This window comes from Medicago sativa, chromosome 3 (assembly GCF_051527215.1).
Source record: "Medicago sativa cultivar Bolivia chromosome 3, Bolivia_mono, whole genome shotgun sequence".
In the NCBI taxonomy this organism is placed as follows: Eukaryota; Viridiplantae; Streptophyta; class Magnoliopsida; order Fabales; family Fabaceae; genus Medicago; species Medicago sativa.
In genome coordinates this window covers 59,782,411-59,805,607 of record NC_140751.1, presented here as the reverse complement: position 1 = coordinate 59,805,607, position 23,197 = coordinate 59,782,411, and the positions used below count along the sequence as shown (strand labels likewise).

The following is a 23,197-nucleotide window of genomic DNA, read 5'->3' as shown; positions in this document are numbered from 1 at the left end:
ATTCTTATATTAATATTAATAATAATAAAAAATACTCAAAATGTGTCTTATGAAAAGGACCTAAATGAGTATATATGTGTGGCTAGTATAATGCTAAATAGTAGATATACACACATATATTTTCTATAACCACACATAAATTTATATATCAGAATACAAGGGAATCACAGCTCAAGAATTAACAAAGATGGGGAAAGAGGAGTATTATCCATTGTTTCAGACAAGGAGAGATAAGGGAAGACTCATGTACATAATATTCTCTTTCACTTTGTTTGTAGGAATTTGCTCCATTTGGGTTTATAGAGTGAGTTACATACCCAAAGATGATGGAAAATGGGTTTGGATTGGATTGCTTTGTGCTGAACTATGGTTTGGTTTTTATTGGTTCCTTCGTCAAGCCCTTAGATGGAACCCTATTTTCAGGCAACCTTTCCCTGAAAGACTTTCACAAAGGTATGTATTATTTATGTTGTCAGCATACATATCTACCATAACTATATTTAATTAATTTCTATGTATAAAATAAGGTATAGTTTATAAGATTGATTTAATTATGTCATCATGAAAACTTTTTATAAGTTTTTTGAAGAATCCAACCATATATGCTATTCACCGATCGACAAACACCAGTAATACATGTTTATTTTATTATTTTAACATATGATTGCGCTTTTAAATATTAAATTCAATTAGTTATTTATTGTAAAGAGTTAATTAAATTTTACTTTATGATTTAAGTGATTGAGCTCAAATATTTTATTAAGTTTGTAAAGAGCAAGTCAATATGAAATTGAGCAATGCTATATATCAAGAAAGATTTTACTTCCTCCGTCCCTATATCTAACTACTCATTTGACTTTATTTTTGTCTCTAAATTTAAACCCCTTTTCAAATTACTAGATGCATTTATTATTATTTTCCTAAACATACCCATAATTAATACTACTAACTTATCTTGAAATTTAAAAAGTCAAATTTAATACATATACAAACAAAGGACAATATGGTAATATTAACACACAAAACAGACATAATAATTACACTGACAGCTTTTCTTAAGAAATGTGAAAAAAGCAAAGGGAGGTTACATTAAGGGACGGGGGGAGTATCAAGAAAGATTCAAGAAAGATTCAAGAATGACATGGCAGAATAATCACCCGTGGATTTTATCAAGAAATTGTCCCGGAATTAATGTTAGCCAATAAAATCTCAGCCTGGTCGGAAATCATGGAGCGATGGGTGTTATGTATTTTTTTTTATTTTTATGAAAGGTTAATAAATAAGACTGAAATCTAAGAGTGATTATTCTGTCATGTCATTCTTGAATCTTTCTTGATAAAATCATTCTTGATATCTAGCATTATGCTATGAAATTTGGCAGTGTTGCTATATATAGCGACAAAATTTTCAAGAAAGCTTCGCGAATTCTCTCTGCACCGTTAGATTTTCCCATTGCACAATACAGGAGCTGTGCACAATACAGGAGCAATTGGCAGCATTCATCAGTGGGTCCCTTACCTAAAAAGCTTTGTGATATTTTCTCTTCGCCAACCCAATTCGCGTTCTTCCACGAGAAAATGCTTCGCGATATTTAGCATTTTTCCTAGTTTAAATCTGAGTTGAAACTATGGGTGGCAAAATGATTTGATTTGATGATTTTTAATGAAAATTGATGGATCAAAACAATTTATTAATTCATTAAAAGGTGACACTATGAATTATCAAGACCCCATTCATTTGAAAACTAGAGGGCTAAGAAAAAAATATTCATAACTTCTTTATCTCATAAAAACAATTTGTATTTGATATATGTTTTTAAATGTATGTAAACAATAACATTAATTACTTTAAATTGTTAATTTTTCTAAGTATGTATAAGTATTGAGAAATATTTTGATGAAAGATATTGTGAAAGTAAGTGTACATGTTTTGAAGCAGATATGAGAACAAGCTACCCAAAGTGGACATATTTGTGTGTACTGCAAATCCAGATATTGAACCACCAATAATGGTGATGAACACAGTATTATCTGTGATGGCATATGATTATCCAACAGAGAAGCTTAGTGTGTATCTTTCAGATGATGCTGGATCAGAGATTACGTTTTATGCTCTCTTAGAGGCTTCTAAATTTGCTAAGCATTGGTTGCCATTTTGCAAGAGATTCAAGGTTGAACCTAGGTCACCAAGTGCATATTTCAAGACTTTAGCCACTTACCCAAATAATGCTAAAGAGCTTTTGGCCATCAAGGTAACAAACTAATCAACTTTGCTCTAGATATGTAAATGTCTTTGGGAATATATCTTTTCAGAATGCTTCTCATATGAACCTATAAAAAATAGATTTAAAGGTGAGCTCTTAGGTTATAATATTTTGGTTATCTTTTAGGTTAACATAACGTATTATTTTTTTTTGACAAAGTTAACATAACATATTATTGTATGTTTGTTATTGAACAAATGAAATATAATTGCAAATTATTACGATTAAAATTCGTGGCATAGCAACCAATAGGGTTGAGTGTAGTACACGCGGCTAGAGTGCCACAACATCAATGGTCGAATCGAATTATGAAAGAAATACCCACATTTAGTATCTGACCCACCTCAATTAAGATTACTTTCAATGATGGAAACATATATAAATAAATAAAAAATATAGCATATTAGTTCATAAGATCTACCATTGGCCCAATCTTTTAGATGCAAAAATTTGCAATGAAAATTGGTTATAGAACAATTGTGGTTCTTTCACCTGAAAAACAAAGAACAAGTGTACTTCATATCAATAAATACAAGATATCAGATATGAAATTAAATTAGAAACCTAATTAAAAACAAACAATAAAATTTGTGCTAATTACTTTGTACTCAAATTTTGACTTTTATGAATGTACTCAAGATTGTTTAATAACGAAATTGGAAATTCATTTCAAATTTACGTATGTTGGACCATTATTTCTTAGTGATTTCAAATTTACTCATGAATGAATATATTAAATTTCTTATCATGTTTGAGGATTGTATCTTCAAAAAGATAATTTTTTGGCAAGATTATTGAAAAATAGATCATCAATATGTATAAATAATGGAAACTTTTTTATTTCCATGGTATAGAGAATGTACCAAGATATGGAAAGTCGAGTAGAAAATGCATCCAAGTTGGGTAAAGTACCAGAAGAAACATACTCAAAGCATAAGGAATTTTCTCAATGGGGTTCATATTCATCAAGACGTGACCATGACACAATTCTTCAAGTACGTATCTTTTTCTTTTCTGGCTGACGTAGTTTAAAATATCTTCGTATTTGTTGTTGTGAAAGTGACTCAAAATTGGAGTTTGGAGGCCAAAAATTGATGTTTGCTGAAAGTACAAATCGGGGCCCGAATGGCAAAAATCGGGGCCCGATTTTGGCTGTCTTTGGGAGCAGTTTGGTACTGGAAAAATCGGCGCCCGAATGGTAAAAATCGGGGCCCGATTTTGCGTGCTGTTATTTTTCAGAAACGTATTTTTTGGGCCAGATTTGGTACAATTTTATGGGAGTTTCTTTTACTATAAATATAGGCATTGTATCAGTGTAAACCTTGAGATAGAGGGGGATGAAACAAGGGTTTAGAAAGGCAACAACAAAACTAGGGTTTGTATAGAGTTTGTCTCTTTGGAACAAACACTAGGTTTTGAGGGTTGATTCACCTTGGGAAACACTATTAGGATTGAGTCTCTTGGTTACGGGAAGAGGCTGGGATTTGGGTAGAATTAGGCGGGAGACTTATTCTTGTAATCCATCTCTTTTGTAACGTTACTCATCATATAGTGGAACGGAGGGCTGCTCTCTCCCCCAGACTAGGTCAATTTGGACCGAACTGGGTCAACAAATCTTTTGTGTTCTCTCTTTCCTTTTCTCTCGCTGTTGTTTTCTACTTTTGGCTTGTGATTATAACTGTTCTATTCACTTTGATTATTGGTTGCTTTATTATCCCTTGCTCCACACATCAAGTTGTTATTGGTGTGAGTTTTTCATCGAATTCGCAACAATTGGCGCCCACCGTGGGGCAAGGGTCAAAGGATAATCAAGTACCATGGGTTCAAAGTGGGATATTGAGAAGTTTACCGGAGATAACGATTTTGGGTTATGGAAGGTAAAGATGGAAGCGGTGTTAATACAGCAGAAGTGTGAGAAAGCTTTGAAGGGTGAAGGTTCGTTACCGGTCACCATGTCACGAGCGGAGAAGACCGAGATGGTGGACAAGGCCAGGAGTGCCATTGTCTTGTGCCTCGGAGATAAAGTTTTGAGAGAAGTAGCAAAGGAACCAACCGCGGCATCGATGTGGGCAAAGTTGGAATCTTTGTATATGACAAAGTCTTTGGCTCGTCGGCAATTCCTAAAGCAACAACTTTACTTATTCAGGATGGTAAAGTTAAAGACCGTCATGGAGCTACTTATGGAGTTCAACAAAATCATTGGTGATTTGGAGAACATTGAGGTGCGTCTTGGGGATGCGGGTGCTCTGATGGTGTGGTGTTGTTTGGAGGATGAAGGTGATGTTGGTCACCTTGAGATTGATGCCTAGTGGAGCGGTGATCGTCTGGAGAGACGTTAAACACTCAACATCAGCCTGGAGAGGCGGTGGTAAGAATACTCATGATCAGTCTGGAGAGGCGGAGGCAACAATACTCATGATCTACCTGTTGAGGTGGAGTTGCAAGGTTGAAGACATAGTGGGATGTACGCATTTGCTAGTTGAGGTAGAGTACGCTCAGCTTGAGGTGGAGTTGAACACACCAGTAATGGTACGACTATGGAGGACCTTGGGTGCTATAGGGATAGCACAGCTTGCGGGATTACTCTAAAAGAAGGCCAAGGGTGATTGGATGCAAGGAGACCTTCAAGGAAACGGGAGATGTCCTGTGTTGAAGATGTCATGGTGAATGCTTGTGGGACTACCTAAAATACCTAGCGTAGTTAGACTACAAGGACCTTCGAGAAGGCGGAAGACATTCCGAGGGCTGAAGGGATGGGAGGTGTATACTTGTGGATTATTCTAAAAGCCAAGGGTGATTAGGAACAAGTAGATCTTCAAGGAAGCGGGAGATGTCTCGTGTTGAAGAGGTTATGGTAAAGGCTTGTGGAACTACCTAAAATTCCTGGCGTAGTTGGACTGCAAGTATCTTCGAGAAGGCGGAAGACATTCCGATGGCTGAAGAGGTTAGGGTGTAAACTTGTGGAGCTACTTGGTGTAGTGGGAACAAGGGAAAGAGCAGCAAGGTGTTGATGTTAAATGGGCATCATCACTAATTTGGAGTCAAGGTGGAGATTGTTGTGAAAGTGACTCAAAATTGGAGTTTGGAGGCCAAAAATTGATGTTTGCTGAAAGTACAAATCGGGGCCCGAATGGCAAAAATCGGGGCCCGGTTTTGGCTGTCTTTGGGAGCAGTTTGGTACTGGAAAAATCGGCGCCCGAATGGTAAAAATCGGGGCCCGATTTTGCGTGCTGTTATTTTTCAGAAACGTATTTTTTGGGCCAGATTTGGTACAATTTTATGGGAGTTTCTTTTACTATAAATATAGGCATTGTATCAGTGTAAACCTTGAGATAGAGGGGGATGAAACAAGGGTTTAGAAAGGCAACAACAAAACTAGGGTTTGTATAGAGTTTGTCTCTTTGGAACAAACACTAGGTTTTGAGGGTTGATTCACCTTGGGAAACACTATTAGGATTGAGTCTCTTGGTTACGGGAAGAGGCTGGGATTTGGGTAGAATTAGGCGGGAGACTTATTCTTGTAATCCATCTCTTTTGTAACGTTACTCATCATATAGTGGAACGGAGGGCTGCTCTCTCCCCCAGACTAGGTCAATTTGGACCGAACTGGGTCAACAAATCTTTTGTGTTCTCTCTTTCCTTTTCTCTCGCTGTTGTTTTCTATTTTTGGCTTGTGATTATAACTGTTCTATTCACTTTGATTATTGGTTGCTTTATTATCCCTTGCTCCACACATCAAGTTGTTATTGGTGTGAGTTTTTCATCGAATTCGCAACATTTGTTGTAGGAAATTGCTCTTTAAACTTTCAAATATCTCAACAGTAGTCAGTTGTCGTTCTGAATATGGTAATAATTTAATATGACAATTAGTTGGTTTGTATTAATTTATTTATAGATACTGCTTCATAGAAAGGACAATGCCAGAGATGAAGATGGGTTTGCTATGCCCACCTTGGCATATTTGGCTCGTGAGAAAAGACCCCAATTTCATCATAACTTCAAAGCTGGAGCTATGAATTCACTGGTACTCTATATATATACACTAAGCCTATATTGATCGTGAACTTAAATTCAATTAGGACCAAGTTTAATTTTTGAATGCATGTTCTCTGAAGTTAATTAATTGTTTAGTATATAATGTATTAATTGTTCCCCTAAAAGAAGTATACAATGTATTAAGTGTTGGTCTTCATTGCAGATAAGGGTGTCATCAATGATTAGCAATGGGAAAATAATTCTCAATGTAGATTGTGACATGTACTCAAACAATTCTCAATCAATAAGAGATGCACTTTGCTTCTTCATGGATGAAGAGAAGGGACATGAAATTGCCTTTGTGCAGGCTCCTCAGGGCTTTGAAAATATCACAAAAAATGACATATATGGCGGTTCTTTGCTTGTAGCTTATGAGGTAAAGTAGTTCATATATGCTAATAAAATTGAAGTGTATAAACCAAACTATGTATTATTAATAGAATATATAGAACATAGCTGTTTACACCTAAAAATAATTGTATTAGCTCTCACCTCTCACTACAAACTTCCTCCAAGCCAACACCTTCCTCTCCCCCTCCCAGTCCAGATAAACTTTATGTAGACATGGATCTATCTCGTGAACTTAAACTTTATGTAGATATGGATCTGTCCCGTGAACTTATCTCAGTTGGTAGGAACAATGCATATTATATGCAGGGGTCGGGGTTCGAACCCTGGACACCTCACTTCTCCACATTTAAAATAAATGTGTGAGCTTTAGCCACTAGGCTACTTGACCCAAAAAAATCTAGTGGTGTGTTTACCGTTCCAACAACTGCACCACCCTCTTTCACATCAGTGCCATTTGCATATCAGAAGCTTGCTAGGTCAGCGCATGTTTCTCCGGTCTCCAATGAAGCATGTGGTTTCGACCGTGTGTTCTGGTTAAATTTAAGGTGTCATAGTGGAAGCCTATCAGTTGAGGTGTTTTTGTTAGCCGCCCTCTGGTTGTTTTGCTCGTGATCTTGTGGCGATTTTTTATTTTTATTTTCTTTTTGGTGTGGTCGATGGTGGTGTATGCGTGTGGTCACTTTCCTCACTGTCGTGTTGTGTTTGTATTTGTGGGCTTGCGACAGTTTGGTCTGTGTTTTTATGCTTCTATTCTTGATCCGAGATTGGCTGGTTGAAGATATGTGGTCTTTTTGTTGTGCGTTCACCTATTGTATTTGGTGATATTGCCTCTTCGATTCTCAGATGTTCCAGATCCATTGAGATCTGCATGTTTCAAGGCATCAAGGTATGCCTCAACTCTAGTACCGGATGGTTCTCTGTGTTAATTTGTGGTACTGTTCTCGAAATGTTAATGCAAGAAAGAACTTTTATGTATGTTGCTTTTTTTAGGGAGCTTTTGGCAATTGAACTTTGTTAGTGTGTTGGCGATCAAACCATTCGCCTGTTTTATACCTTAATTGCTCTTTGCAAATGTTCACTATTAATATTTTTTGTAACATGGTTTCATGCTTGTACGCGCCTTTCCTGGCTTGCGTCTGTGATGGGTAAATTTTGTTATGATAGATTAGGGTTGGTACACTTGGTCATATTTATCACGATTTATTCTCGTTTGAGTTATACCTGGGTCAGGTCTAATGGCCTCTGTAACATCTTTCTTTTTATTTAATATAATTTTCTTTTTGCTTAAAAAAAATTTCTTGTTAGCAAAACTCGTAAAATAGGCGATTAAGTAATCATACGAGGAGGCCCCTCAACCGAGTAAAGGATATGTGATTCTAGAGTAACCGAGCGAGGGAGATGTTATTTCTCAAAGGAACTAACTCAAAACGTGGGTCGTCAAAGGCTCAACACTTAGTTAAAATCATAGTGGGATGAGACAATGACGTGAGAGCTATGATCTCTACTCTCAAAGGCAATGATTGTTCTAAGAAATGAGGGAGGATGGACGATCTATAGTGGAGTTGTGCACAAAAGGACCTTGTCAATGAGTCATGTCGAGGAAATAGGGCTGAAGTTGAACGTAAGGCGCCACGATCCCCTTTACCAAGGTGGCTATTATGCAAACCTGGATCGAAAATTATCCGAATAGAGGTTAAACATTCTAGACTCGACAAAGTTTACATAAGACGTTGCGTGAGATGAAGATGGTATATATGAAAGAGACTGATTGGGCAGAGATGAAGGAAATGGTTGCATAATTGTTTCATGTTGAGTATGGATCATATAATATACACAGAAGAAGGCCAAAGTGCGGAGATGGAGCTGAGTTGGCGAAGCTTCATGCTTGTGAAAATCATATATATATGGCCTGTAAAAAAAATATGGCTTGTACCACTGTAAATACTAATTCGAAGTGGAAAGGTTCCACGGAACATGAAATTTTGGATTATGCCAAATGAGGGTTTTTGTTAGCTCATCAAAGTTTACAAGAGGTGTTGTGTTAGAAGAAACTGGTGGTTTTGAATTTGTTTATTTTAGTGATGATAAAGCATGTGCTATCATTTGAATGAGAATAATTAAAACTTTTATGGACGATGGTGGCGTGCGAACGTTGAATGACGTAAGGTATATTCCATAAGGTAGATGTTTCTCAAGTTTAATGAAGATAGTGATGAAATTCTGGCACGCAGTAAAGAGATGTCAAGTACGATGTCAAGACAACAGGAGTCGTTATCTTCCCAATTTATGTAGGCTCTTCTACCTCTTGAGCTTCTTGTTAAATTTTATCTTCCTTTGCCCTTGGTTAGTTCCGGGCATTCACTCTTGTCGTGACCTATCTTTCCACATCCAAAGCAACTTACAACTTTCTATTCCTTGTCTGATTCTTTACCCTTGAGTGAAATCTTCCTACAGTTGACAAGGTTCTTATCATTGTGTAACGTCTCACGAACAGCCCCATTTCTTCTTCATTTAGTGAATCATCATTAGATTCATTTTCACCTTACACCAAAGAACTAGCCATGGATGAGTTGGTATTTGGTGCAATTGACTTCCTTTCCTTCTTTTTGAAATCTTCCTCACTAAACTTCAATCATATAATCTCATGCTCATGTTCCTTGAGTTTCCCAAAGAGTTTAGTAATGCCAAGGGTATTAAGGTTTTGTGATTCCTTAATAGTCATTACTTTGGATTACCAATCCCTATTCATACATCTCAAAATTGTGTCAGTGCAATTTTGGTTTGAGATGTCCTTTCCTAGGTTTTGTAACTTGTTATCAATATGAGTGAATCTCACTTGCTACGAGGAGATGGATTGACCATCCTCCATGTGAAAGAGCTCATTTTGTTGAATGAGCGTATGAATTTTAGATTGTTTGATGTCGTTGGTTCCTTTGTGAAAGGTTTCTAACGCATCCTACATAGCCTTAACGGTTTTACAATGAGAGAAGGAATGATACTCATTAACCCCAAGAGAGGATATGAGTATGTTACGCGCCTTCAAATATTATTGAACCTTCCTTTTGTCATTGTTACTTCAATCAATTTTTGGTTTGTCTTGTGCAACACCGTCAACAAAGTTTTGGGGTTGAAACCTCCTGTTGGTAACGACATTCTACACATCCACGTCCCGTAGTTTCACCGTAAAAAATCGGTGCCCTATTATGTGCCCCCTTTGGCTCCTTACTTGCCATATTAACTCTTATGGTGATTAATTGTTAGCAAAGAGACCAGGCTCTGATACCACTTGCTGCTTGATATGGCAAGGTAATATGCGCTAGAGGGGGATGAATAAAGTTTAAAGAATTTATCGAGTTTGTAGCGAAAGCGTTTTGAAGAAAAGCGATAAGAAAATTAATAAGACTATGCACACAAGATAAGATTCACTTCGAATTGAGAGATTCTAAGTAATCTTAAAACAATCTAATATTAATAAAATTCACATAAGTTATAAAAATAAAAATAAAAGTACAATCTCAAACCAAACCTATGAGCAATTAATCAATTATACTAAAGAACACAATTGTTAGGTGTTTGATAAATTGACAATGAATTGAAACTAAGTGTGATCTAAACTGATGTAAGATAAAGGTGATTCAAAGAAAAAGTGTTTGAAATAACTCCCCAATCTTCAAAACCCTTTGGTGCTTACTGATGTCTTCGAATCCTCAATTACCCGTGCAACCCTTGAATTGTTCCGTCCAGCAATTGGATCCTCTTGAACACAAGAACTTTAGAAAGAACCCCCAAGACCTTTGGAGGTGGAATGAAATTATTTACTTCACTTTAGAACCTTGGTTTACCCAATCAATTTCCTTGAATGAACCAACTTACAATCCTAATTGCACTCTAGAAATCTATGACTCAAAGATCAAAGTGATTCTAAGAAAAAGTGGTTAACCTTGAAGAATGTATGAACAATGAGGTTTGGAGACTCTAAAGACAATATATGCAAATGATTCAATGTTTTGGGTGTTATGAGGATGTGACTATGTATAGAAAAGGGTGGCAAGTGCAAATTTTCGGCCAAAAACAACATAGTGAATCGATTCACTAAATGTGTGAATCGATTTAGACAGCAAAATGACAGGTCTGGTGAACTATAAAGATGCTATGAAGATTGATAAGTGTCAAACTAAATTTGAATCGATTCATACACTACAAAAAAACGCGTTAATTCTGGCGGTTTTGTACCGGCGGTCACTGTAAACCGCCACTATATCCGGTGTATTGCGGCAGTTTTTCTAGCCGCCGCTTTATACAGTACATTACGGCGGTTTTAACTGCCAGTATTAACAAAATTTAATGGCACAATTTTTATTGTATATTGAGGCATTTTAAACTGCCGCTATTAGCCTTTTTAATTTTTCAACTGAACATCATTGGCGCACTAACTTCCCTCTTATTTTTTCCCAATTTTTTAGGCGCACTAACTTCACTAACTTCCCTCTTTTTTTCCCCAATTTTTTTAGAAAATTCATCCATATTTTTCTTCTTAACATAAAATAAAATATTTTATAACAAAACATCAAAACCTTCTCACCGATTCCAAACCTTCTCCAAGCTTCCAAAGTTCCAAACCTTTTCCATCACTACAAAAACACCATGCTTTTCACCACATCCTAATCTTCAAACCTTCAATCCCTTCGATTCCTTCCATCAATCTTCGATTCCTTCCTGAATCTTCAAACCATGTTTTTCAGTTGATTCCAAAAAACCCTCAAACACCCAAACTCATTCGATTCCCTCAAACCTCTAGTTCCCTAATCTTCAACCGATTTCAAAAACCTCAAACACCCAAACCTATCAATTCCATCTGTGGTCCCTGTCGAACTCTTCTCTCAACATGGTGATGGTGAGTATGAAGTTTGCTTAATCTGAAATACCCAAACCCTCATCTCTGTATTATTCTTGATTTGAGTTCAGTTTTGATTATAAGATTGAAGATTTACTGCTGTTGTGAATTTTTTTTCGTTTTTGATTTTTTTGTTTTTGTTTTGCTGGTAGAAAAACTGAGGTTTGTGAAAAGAAACAAGCGGATCTACTGTTATTTGAGGTGGTTTGCTGCGACCCATCACTGTTATTTGGTGAGGATATGAGTTATTTAAATTTCTTGTTTTGTTTGAGTTGTTTCTTAAAAACCATATCAGGAATAATGCATTTTTTTTAAATAATGTTGAATGGTACTGATACGGTGCATACGAAATTTCAAGACTGATTTGATTTCTCCTATGTACCATATACCTATTTTGTCGGTTTCTAAGAAATAAATAAGTTGATTTCTCCTGTGTATCTACTTTGCTTTGAAAATATTTTAGCATCCTGGTAATGATGTAACTTGGAATGTGTAAACCATTATTCTAGATTTATTTTCAATCACTAAGTTTTCAAAAAATAATGAAGCATGCTTCTGTTGTAAGTGGTTTCTATAACACAAAGATTGTATTAATTAGAATATATCAACCTCAATGTGTTTAACTTTTTTTTTCTCTCCTAAGGTTTCATTATTCAATGTATATTTCTTACTCTCGCAAAGAGTATTATAGGTATGTGGGTGTTCAGATAACAATTTTCAATCCAAATATTGTTTTGTACTTTAATAGTGTCTAGTGGTCAGATAGTGTGACCTTTATTGGGTCAGTGACATGGTAATGGAACTTATGTTTACCCTGGAGGTTGAAGATCATGCCTACAGAAACACTGTAAATACCAAATTTTCGCAGCCCTCACATGCTTACATACAATAATATACCATAAACTGCAGATCTCCACCAGATACGGTACATCATTTTCTTTTTATGATTTTTTTTGTTTGCTTATTCAGTTAAACCTGAAAGATTATCAGTTTTGAGATTCTGGGCTGTGCAATATTTTGGGTTTTCATGTTGCTTTTTGTTGTTTTGAATTTTAACATTTATATTCTAAATGTGTGGTATTCTTTTCATTTTGGAAATAAGGTCTTCTCAATTAAAACTTGGGTTATATGTTTACTTTGTACTAACTTTGAATTGTATGTTATTTTTTATATTTTTGGGTTTTGCATATCTGAAAGCACCAGTATTTATTTTATGTATTGGGGTTTGGCAATTGTGAATGGACTGCTTTATGTTTGACATGTATTATACTTTCTGTACGGTTATGAATCTTAATTATGGTTTATTGGTTTCAGATTTCAATAGCACTATTGACCTTTTGTCCACTTTATTTGCAATTCTTCCTAGCTGAAATTGTGAAATGGACTTCAACAATGAACAAAGAGTTAGGCTTCTGTACTAGAGTTTTTTATGTTCTTAACTGAAGATACAAATCTATAATGAATGTCGCGGAAATAGTAATCTTCAGGTTGATTTCTCATGTTAAGTATCAATACTTTTTTGAACTTGTATTGATGAATCCTAAACACTTATATTAGTTCTGTTATTTCTTATTTTCAAAGCTTGTACTTAATTGAGTAATTTCTTTTACCTTAATTCCATAGTTTAATTAACAGTCTCATAATTCATACGCAGTACTATTTGAAAATTGTTTTTGGCTTTAACAAAAATCAGTTCTCAGAACATCTGATGATGGTCGAAATTGGTTCAATCTTTTCTTTTGTATAACAATTCTCAGAAGAAATTTCTTCCTTTGATCCTTCCATACTAATGATTGTAATGATTATAGTTAAAGAAAGCTAGCTAGTTTGTTCTGCCATTCTTCTTTATAAGGATAAGTGTGTATAAGAGAATTTTCTCATAATAAATCTAGGTTGAATTGAATGTGCCTTTCTTTCCATAATCATATTGGTCTCTATTTCTTTGCTCTATATCAGTTTTTTCATTTCTATAACTTTAGAGTTTAATCTGACTTCTTTTGATGTTTGATAAGCTGGTTATGGTTAGGTTGAGTTTCTAGTTTGAAGTACCTACTATAATAAGCTGGCTTTCTAGATTGTGTTGCTTCCAATACTTAATACTTTGGTTGGAGAGAAAGTGATTCTTTGCTCAGCCTCACTTGCATCAACAACATATGTAAGTTATCTTTCTTTTACTTCTTATTACATGCTTCCTAATATCTATAAGCTCTTTTCATAATATATTTTGGTGTAGGCTTGGCTTTCTGGATTAGCATGGGCACCTTGGGTAAAATTGATAACTTTCTATATCAAGTTTTACTTTTACTATGCATCATGTACTTTTACAGTGCCCTTATACAAATTTATATGCTTATATGGCTTGCTTAAAATTTCATTACCTGCATTTCCATGATAAAAGTTCACTATTGTAGGTACCATACTTAGGTGGGTCATTTGGCATTATCTATTTCCTTGAGAAACCTGATATGCATGTTAGATTAGCTTTCCTCATATTGTTATAGTTAGAATCAATTGTCCTGACTCCTGATATTGATAAAAGTTCACTATGTGTTATTTATTACCATCCTGTTATATAATCTATATAGTTTTGCATCTCTTTCCTTTTGGGGAGTTATTGATAGAAAGACAACTGATCAATGAGAGGCTGATTTTGAAACTCTAGTTCCTCTTTTAATACATTGTTTTTTATCAAGTTGCTATTGTTGTTTTGTGAAATAGCATTATGTGAACCTTATTTGATCCATATGTATGTGTGTGCATGTACAAGAGAAGTTGGAGAGCATAAAATTAGGGGAATGAGGAGGACCACACATACATGGAAGAGATCAGAGATAAACTCTACAACATAATTAAAGAGCTTAAGTTTATTTTATAAACGTTCACGAGGTTGTTGGACTGTGTTACACATTGTAATATTACAATTTATGTATAAAAATACTTTATACTATTTCTAATAATTGTTATTTAGGTGATTTGTTCAGGTTTTTAATTTTTTTTTTTTAAAAAAAGGCAATTGTGGCGGCTCAAACTGCCACTATTTGTAATTTTTTTTTAATTCTAAAATGGCTATTACGGCAGTTCAAAGTGCCACTATGCACACTTTTTTTGTTGTGAATTGTGTATATTCCGGCGGTTCAAACCGCCGTATTAACCAACCAATTAGCCGCCATTATATTCAATGCGTATTGCGGCAGTCTGCATGGCGGTCCGTATTAAACTGCCATTTTACACTTTGTGGCAGGAAAAATTTCGGCAGTTTTGAAACCGCCAGTCTGGTATATAGTGGCGGCTAAAACTGCCGCAATAAGCGATTTTTAGCCGCCGCAATTCACGTGATTTTTTGTAGTGATAAAGCCCATGATGAAGATTGAAACGATTCAAACTATTTTGAATCGATTTAACACAAGTCAAAAAGATTCCATGATACGATTCAAACTATTTTGAATCGATTCATGAGTGATAAGATTCAAAATTTCATGAAACAAATCACTCCAAGTCAGAGACTTTTGGTGATGTGATTCAAGCAACACTGAATCGATTCAAATGTGTAGAAAACCAATTTTGGAAAACAAAAATGAGGTTTATTGTGATACAAGATATGTAGGACACAAAAGAATCATAGAGCATAATGAGACATAGTTTTGCTAGGTGCTTTAACATAGTCTATGTTATACTACCAGAATCAAAACAACATCTAAAAATTCTTAATCAACATCAAAACATAATCAAAACATAACCAAAGGCTATGCAAGCTTCAAAATTCATCATGGGCATGAAGATTCAGGTGGAGTACATGATTATTCTCTTTTACGTGACAAAGAGTGTTGTCAGATCAAGCCGCCATCTGGAGATCGTTCCCTCTTTGGAGATATTATAGTTACTCATGAGAAAAGACGAGTGGATATATGATATGGTGGAGGAAATGGAGTCGTGAAGAAAGATAAAAAAAATGGGAGTTTTTTAAGATTCCTAAAGGGGAAAGGATTGTCAATTGTAAGTTGGTGTACATGAGAAAACCAACACTAGCTGAAGAAAAAAAAAGGGGGGAAATTCACTTGTTCGGGAGACCGGGGAGCTTCGGGAACGAAAATGGACTAAACTTCTAGGACCTTTAAGAGACTTTGACATCATGGCTCCACTTAAAATCTTAAGAAAATAGGTACATAGATCATCTCTCTTATATATTCAACTTTCCTCTATTCCTATTCGATGTGGGGCTAACCACTTACTCTTGAATTCCAACAATTTCCCCTCATGTGTGAGTCACCCACATCATTAGCTTAATCCATATTAAGATCAAGCTCCCCCACCGAGATGAATCATGGTTCTGATACCACTTGTTTAGGATACCAGAGGAACGTTGAGAGCAGCAATAGGTTAAACATCTAGGACCCTTAAGAGGCTTGACACCACATCTCCATTCAAGACCTTTAAATATTAGGTGTATGAGTCACCTCTTATATTTTTTACATTTCTTCTATTACTAGTTGATGTGCAACTAACCACCAACACATGAATTCTATCTTATCGCCTTTTATGTATATCTTATGTTTTTATGAATGAAATTTATATTGACAAAAAAAAAATGACAAATTGCACTATGTTATAGCAGCTTAAATTTTTTTTGTTTGATAGGCATTATAGTAGCTTATTGACTCCATTAGTATCTTACTTACACCAATAGTTTATAAACTTTTGAACATATATGTAGGTGGAATTTTATGGCTTAGATGGATTTGGTGGGCCCCTTTATATTGGAACTGGCTGCTTTCATAGGAGAGATGCACTATGTGGAAGAAAGTATAGTGATCAATGCAAGATTGATTGGAAGAATGAAAATGATGAAAATATTGAACATATGATAAAAGAAGCAAGCTTGCATGAGCTAGAAGAAAAATCAAAGACTCTTGCAAGTTGTACCTACGAGGAAAACACATCATGGGGAAAAGAGGTCACACTCACCTTTAAAAAATAATATAACTTTAGTTTTTGGTGTACCTTCAGAATTTTTCCTTTATATTTTTTTTGTCATTCACTTCTTCATATATTCAAGTTAGGATCTCTACATTACGTAAAAGAAATAGAGAATTTTGTTTGATAAGATAAATGTTCAGAAAGTAGGCGGTACATTTTAAATAACTTTATCTTTCTTTTTTTCAAATCTCTGTGTCTTTTTCTCTTCAAATGGTGTCTTCAATTTACTTTGAGAAATAAAAATTATACCAACCCCTATTAGTTACAAAGTGTCAATAAAAAATCTATTGAATATTTGGCTATATAATATTAGTTTGGATGAATGAAAGAAATTTTTGAAACCGATTACCAACAATAGTTGTCGCGCACTTTTCAATATCAATCGTCCAATTTTAATTAATGGCATATATTGTTAAAAAAAAATTCTATCGTGTAGTCTGAGTCGCATGATCTCAAACTAACGGCATCTGAAATTGTTTATTGAGTATAAATGTGTGGTTCCCTTTCAACAGTTAATTAGGATCCTTTTTATGAGGCAAAGTAAATAATAAATAAAAAAATCTTATATCTATGTAAATTTCGTAAATGTATGAATATTTGATTGCAGATGGGACTGCTATATGGTTGTGTAGTGGAGGATATAATAACAGGATTGTCTATTTTATGCAAAGGATGGAAATCAATATATTATAATCCAACAAGAAAAGCTTTCTTGGGTTTGAGTCCAACCACATTGCTAGAATCACTTGTTCAACATAAGAGATGGTCTGAAGGACAATTTCAAATTGTACTTTCAAAGTTAAGTCCTATTTGGTACTCTTTTGGATTGATCAGTCCAGGCCTTCAAATGTCTTATTGTTATTATAATGTATGGGCGTTAAACTCTATTCCAACTCTTTATTATTCCATCATCCCTTCACTTTATCTCCTCAAAGGCATTCCCTTGTTTCCACAGGTATGAAAATGTTACTACATTTGTTCTTGTATATAGGATCTAGTTGACTAAGTCACAGAAATTAAGAAAGTTGGTTGTAGTGTTAAATTTGTTAACAATATGTATATTGTTTTAAAAGTTTATCCTTTAGAAAAGATAATTGGTTTATTTTATTAGTAAAAATAGACAAATGCAACCATGTGGCCGCAATTGTGGTTGTGATGTCGTTGTAGAGACCTTTATAACCTTTATATTGCGGTCGCAATTGCAGTGACGGCAATTTAAACTATCTTATGATTTCTAGTAATGTTATTCTAATTTTTGTTTTGGTGAACTGATCAGATTTCAAGCCATTGGTTCATACCTTTTGCATATGTCATATTTGGCGACTCAGCATATTGTTTGTTAGAGTTTTTGAGGGTAGGAGGTACAGTTAAAGGTTGGTGGAATGAGTTGAGGATGTGGCTTTACAAGAGAACAAGTTCTTACCTTTTTGCTTTTGTAGATAACATTTTGAAAGTTTTTGGATTTTCAAATTCAGCTTTCATAATATCTACTAAGGTAGCTGAGGAAAATGTTTCACAAAGATATGAGAAGGAAATTATAGAGTTTGGAAACTCGTCTCCAATGCTCACTTTATTGGCTACACTTGCAATGCTGAATTTGTTTTGTCTTGTTGGGATGTTGCTAAAAGAGGTTGTGTTAAGTAGAGCAAGTGTTACATTATTTGAGGCAATGTTATTGCAAATTTTACTAAGTGGTGTTTTGGTTCTTATCAATATACCTATTTATCAAGGGCTTTTCCTAAGGAGAGATAAGGGAAGATTGCCAAGGTCTGTTGCAATTACATCAACAACATTGGCTCTAAGTGTATGTGTCCTTTATAGTGCCCTTAGCTAAATTCATGTCCTTGTAACTTTTTAGTTTTACTTTTAAAAAATTAATAATAAAGTAATATTATTCTTAATGTATTTTATGCGTCTATGGATGTCCATAATTTGATATAGGTCGCAATATGAATATTGGCCCTAACTTTGTTGGTTGGATTTATGTTAATTGTTCTACATTTGATTAGATTTAGACATAAACTAATGATTGTTGCTACTTACTTTGGTGTTCTTATATATTTGAGGATTATTTATGGGCTTCAATGAGACATCAGGGAGGGCAGTAATCGTTGAAGATAGTTAGTGACCAAGTCATTGGCCTATCTATTTTGCTTAAAGGTATTAAAATTAAGTATTCAATAGGCTTAAATGCACTTTTGGCCCCCTATGTTTCAAATAGTTGCGATTTTGGCCCCCTAAGAAAAAAAATGGATATTTTGGCCCCCTATGTTTTGTTTCTCTTTTGATTTGCTGATTTTGACCAAGTCAACGCATACGTGGCATGCCACGTGTGTAATTAATTAATTAAAAAAATAAAAAAATCGAAAAAATCAATTTTTAAATAAAATAAATGAAAAAAATAATAAAAAAATATTAAAAAATTCTGGAAAAATGAAAAATAATAAAAAATTCTGGAAAAATGAAAAATAATAAAAAAATTAAAAAATCCAGATTTTAGATTAATAAAAAATTCTGGAAAAATGAAAAATAATTAAAATTTTTCCAGATTTTAGATTAAATAAATGAAAAAAATCCAGAAAATCAATTTTTAAATTAAATAAATGAAAAAAGGAATAATAAAAAAATAAAAAATAATGAAAAAATTCGAAAAAAATAATGTCAAATTTTCCAGATTTTTAAAAAAATTCGAAAAAAATACGGAATTTTTTTAAAAAAATCTGGAAAATTTGACATTATTTTTTTCGAATTTTTTTCAAAATTTTTTTCGAAAATTTTTTTTTCAAATTTTTTCCAGAATCTTTTACAGAATTTTCTAATGTTGAAAATTTGACATTCTAAAGGCGCAAGGAAACGAAAAAAGTATACACAAAAACACCGACGAGAATACAACTTGGCCACAAATTTGGTACATATTTCTTCTTTAGGGAAATGAATGTTTCCATGACATTACTTTTTCTAATAAGTGATTCTTTGAATTGTCCACGAATTTTTGTCAAAATTTTTTCGTTTTTTTAATCATTTTTATTAATATTTTTATTTTTCAAGAATTTATTTCATTTTTTTGTAATATTTTTTCGTTTTTTAATTTTTTTATTTTTTCATTATTTTTCATTTTTCCAGAATTTTTTTCGTTTTTTAAAAAATCTGGAAAATTTGACATTATTTTTTTTCTAATTTTTTCATTATTTTTAAATTTTTTATTATTCTTTTTTTCATTTATTTAATTTAAAAATTAATTTTCTGGATTTTTTTTCATTTATTTAATTTAAAATCTGGAAAAATTTTAATTTTTTAATTTTTTTATTATTTTTCATTTTTCCAGAATTTTTTAATATTTTTTTATTATTTTTCATTTTTCCAGAATTTTTTAATATTTTTTTATTATTTTTTTCATTTATTTTATTTAAAAATTGATTTTTTCGATTTTTTATTTTTTTAATTAATTAATTACACACGTGGCATGCCACATATGCGTTGACTTGGTCAAAATCAGCAAATCAAAAGAGAAACAAAACATAGGGGGCCAAAATATCCATTTTTTTTCTTAGGGGGCCAAAATCGCAACTATTTGAAACATAGGGGGCCAAAAGTGCATTTAAGCCTATTCAATATAACGGTATTCATAGTTTGTAGTAAGCTACAAAATTCTGGGAAGGAAATCTGACATGACATAGATGCTCTCTCTCTCTCTCTCTCTCTCTCTCTCTCTCTCTCTCTCTCTCTCTCTCTCTCTCTCTCTCTCTCTCTCTCTCTCTCTCTCTCTCTCTCTCTCTCTCTCTCTATATATATATATATATATATATAGATAAGGAAATTAAAACCAATTTATCAAGTGCAAACCTCCCATTTTATTAAAATTTCCCAAACTATAATCGTTGTAGTCGAGTTGAAACTAGACAATATATGTGGAGACGAATCTTTTATAAATATTACTAGTTGTCAGCACACGGGTACCCTTGCTAGTGGTTTGTCATCATCATTCAAAGTCAAGTACAATCATACACAGTTTAGAGGTCTTTCAAGGTTATAATGTGGCTTAGGTTAATGTGAGTTATATTTGGGAAAAGCTTACTAAAAAAATAATTGGAGTTAGATAAATGTTACGGATCCCTATACATTAAAACATGGCCACCTTTGATTTCTTTGTGAAAACAGCATGGTTACTAGCTCTGTTGTCAAAAGCTGCCACACCGGCTGTCATAGCGGAGCGTAGCGAAAAAATTAGGACCACCGTGCCAGGCCGCGTCTGACAAAAGTGGAATGCGGTCAAAGCGGGCCTATCAATAGTAAAATGATAACATGTACTAGTTGTACATAATTGTTATTAGCGAATTTTAATTTTAATTTTATAATAATAATAATAATAATAATAATAATAATAATAATAATAATCATAATAATAATAATAATAATAATAATAATAATAATAATAATAATAATAATAATAATAATAATAATAATAATAATAAGGGTCATGTTAACTTGTGCCCTTAGGGCACATGTTAAGCAACCCAAAAGTAGAAATTGTTTCTTAAATTTTGTGAATTCAATTAGTTAAAAGTCAAAAAGTTAAATTCAAATACATTAATTACAACAAAACATTTCTATTTTTACTTCTTAATTTGTGTCTTGAGGGCACAAGTTAACATTAGCCTAATAATAATAATAATAATAATAATAATAATAATAATAATAATAATAATAATAATAATAATAATAATAATAATAATAATAATAATAATATTAATGCAAGCAATACTTGGTGACACACATGAAGAATTTTGGATCAAAATTTTGAACTGGGGCAGCGCTCATGCTAACCCTAACAGAGAGGGGGTTATCTTAGCGGTTTTTCATCGTGAACTGGGATACCACGTTTTAGTGTCAAATATCATGTGGTCTTTAATTTTAGAGAAATGATATTTATACAACTATTTTATTATAACTTTTGTGATAATTTTATCTCTCATACTCATGTCATATGTTTACTTTCTCTTTTTATTGTTTTAGTTTTCATGTCAATACATACTTTTGTTTGTAAAAATATAGTTGTCAATTAGGTTGTCAAACAAATAGATGTTCAAATATCACAACTCTTAATTGTATGACGTAGTTAGCCAGAACCATAGTTTTAAAACCCGGCTCGGATCGGCCGGTCCGACCGGTTGGACCGTGAACCGGTGGTGTAACCGGTTCTAAATATTTATCAGATCGGCCATGCAATTGAACTGGTTAAAACCGGCGTGACTCGGTAAAAACCGGTGAAAACCGGCGACTCGGCCGGTTTTCCGAGTCAATCCGGTTTAGTAATTTTTTTCTTCAATTTCTGTCATAATTAGTCATTAAGGTCATTAAGCGCGAATTAATACTAATTCATGCTCAATTTAATACATTTAATGTCGATTAATGCTTCAACATCTTGGACTTTTGTAGAAAAATCTGAAATATGAATACTAATTCATGCTCAATTTAATACATTTAATGTCGATTAATGCTTCAACATCTTGGACTTTTGTAGAAAAATCTGAAATATGAAAAAGTTGGGGACAGTAGGAATCGAACCCTGGTGTCATTAAAATGAATAGTTGAAAGCTTAACCACTACAACAACTTCTAATCTTTGTTACAAATTGAAATATATTATATATGTAAATATATTACATTTTAATTTTATAAGAAGAAAGAACACATCATTTTTTTTTCTTTTAAAAAGAGCACACTGTTGTTAAATATAATATTTACACAATAATAATAATATACACATCATATTTTTTTTTAGAAAATCTAAGTATTATATTAATATTAATATATTTTATGTCAACAAAATATAGCTGTACAAATATTAATATACATATTAAATGTCAGTTTTTTTAATTTTTAAGTGAACAAGTCACCGATTAAATCCGATTTAATCCGGTTAAATAGTTATATAAATTTAATATCAAGACCGAGTTATCTAACTGAGTCATCCGAGTTGATCTGGTTCAGTCATGCGGTTCGACCAATGACTCAGTGGTTCGACCATTGACCCAGTGACCCAGTACTCCTGCCGAGTCGATGACCGAACCGAGTTTTAAAACTATGGCTAGAACCGTAATGTCTGGTCAAGAAAAATATCTAGAACCATACACCTAAAATATATTTTTCTTAAAAAAGAATAAAAAAAAAGGAAAAATCTAGATTTGTATTGTATTGTATGTATGCATTTGTCCATACAATTAATGATAAAATCATATGTCTCAACCACTCCCTCTGATATTTTTTTCATATTCGATAAAAGTTTACAAATTAATGAACTATTTTGTATTGTATGTATGCATTTGTTCATACAATTAATGATAAAATCATATGTCTCAACCACTCCCTTTGGAAAAAAAAAATATATTCCACAAGAGTTTACAAATTAATGAACTATTTTAAAAGTAGTTTATATACACCTACTTATAATTTCGATAATTTTGGATTCTCAAGTACACAATACTTCGTTTATAAATAAATAATGTCCAATTTAAGTTTTGTATGAGTTCCCGTGATTTTGTTATTCGTTAAAAGCATCTTGTTAGTTTAAAGAATGTGGATGATGTATATAAATTATATTTGACACGATCCTCAAATTATGTAATAAATTATCTTTCAACATCCTCCTCCTTTTTACCATTCGTGTGGTGTTGAAGATCG

The 23,197-nt window shown here is 33.3% G+C and overlaps 1 protein-coding gene and 1 long non-coding RNA gene across 7 annotated transcripts; both read left to right on the top strand.

The window, feature by feature from the left end:
* The first annotated feature begins 166 nt into the window (after positions 1 to 166).
* LOC146938726 (cellulose synthase-like protein E1) lies at positions 167 to 18,539 on the top strand. 2 transcript variants are annotated; one of them, XM_085752627.1, is made up of 8 exons: positions 167 to 453; positions 1,939 to 2,251; positions 3,118 to 3,258; positions 6,159 to 6,287; positions 6,462 to 6,674; positions 16,255 to 16,494; positions 17,125 to 17,472; positions 17,794 to 18,539. In XM_085752627.1, the coding sequence occupies exons 1-8, from the start codon at positions 188 to 190 to the stop codon at positions 18,349 to 18,351; spliced, it is 2,208 nt and encodes a 735-aa protein (XP_085608753.1). In that variant the 5' UTR covers positions 167 to 187; the 3' UTR covers positions 18,352 to 18,539. The 2 variants fall into 2 exon arrangements, with proteins under 2 accessions (XP_085608753.1, XP_085608754.1); XM_085752628.1 differs by lacking the exons at positions 6,159 to 6,287; positions 6,462 to 6,674.
* Positions 6,681 to 14,515, top strand: LOC146938727 (uncharacterized). 5 transcript variants are annotated; one of them, XR_015031408.1, is made up of 5 exons: positions 6,681 to 11,543; positions 11,696 to 12,468; positions 12,858 to 13,698; positions 13,777 to 13,809; positions 14,316 to 14,515. It is a non-coding gene; the product is annotated as an uncharacterized LOC146938727 (long non-coding RNA). The 5 variants fall into 5 exon arrangements; XR_015031406.1 differs by having other exon boundaries at positions 11,696 to 11,775; positions 12,364 to 12,468; positions 12,858 to 14,515; XR_015031405.1 differs by having other exon boundaries at positions 11,696 to 11,775; positions 12,292 to 12,468; positions 12,858 to 14,515.
* Positions 18,540 to 23,197: the final 4,658 nt, after the last annotated feature.

Coding starts and splice junctions, on each gene's coding strand:
- LOC146938726 (XM_085752627.1), top strand. CDS start 188: ATGGGGAAAGAGGAGTATTATCCATTGTTTCAGACAAGGAGAGATAAG. Junction 2,252..3,117: donor AAGAGCTTTTGGCCATCAAG/GTAACAAACTAA, acceptor TCCATGGTATAG/AGAATGTACCAAGATATGGA. Junction 17,473..17,793: donor GCATTCCCTTGTTTCCACAG/GTATGAAAATGT, acceptor TGAACTGATCAG/ATTTCAAGCCATTGGTTCAT.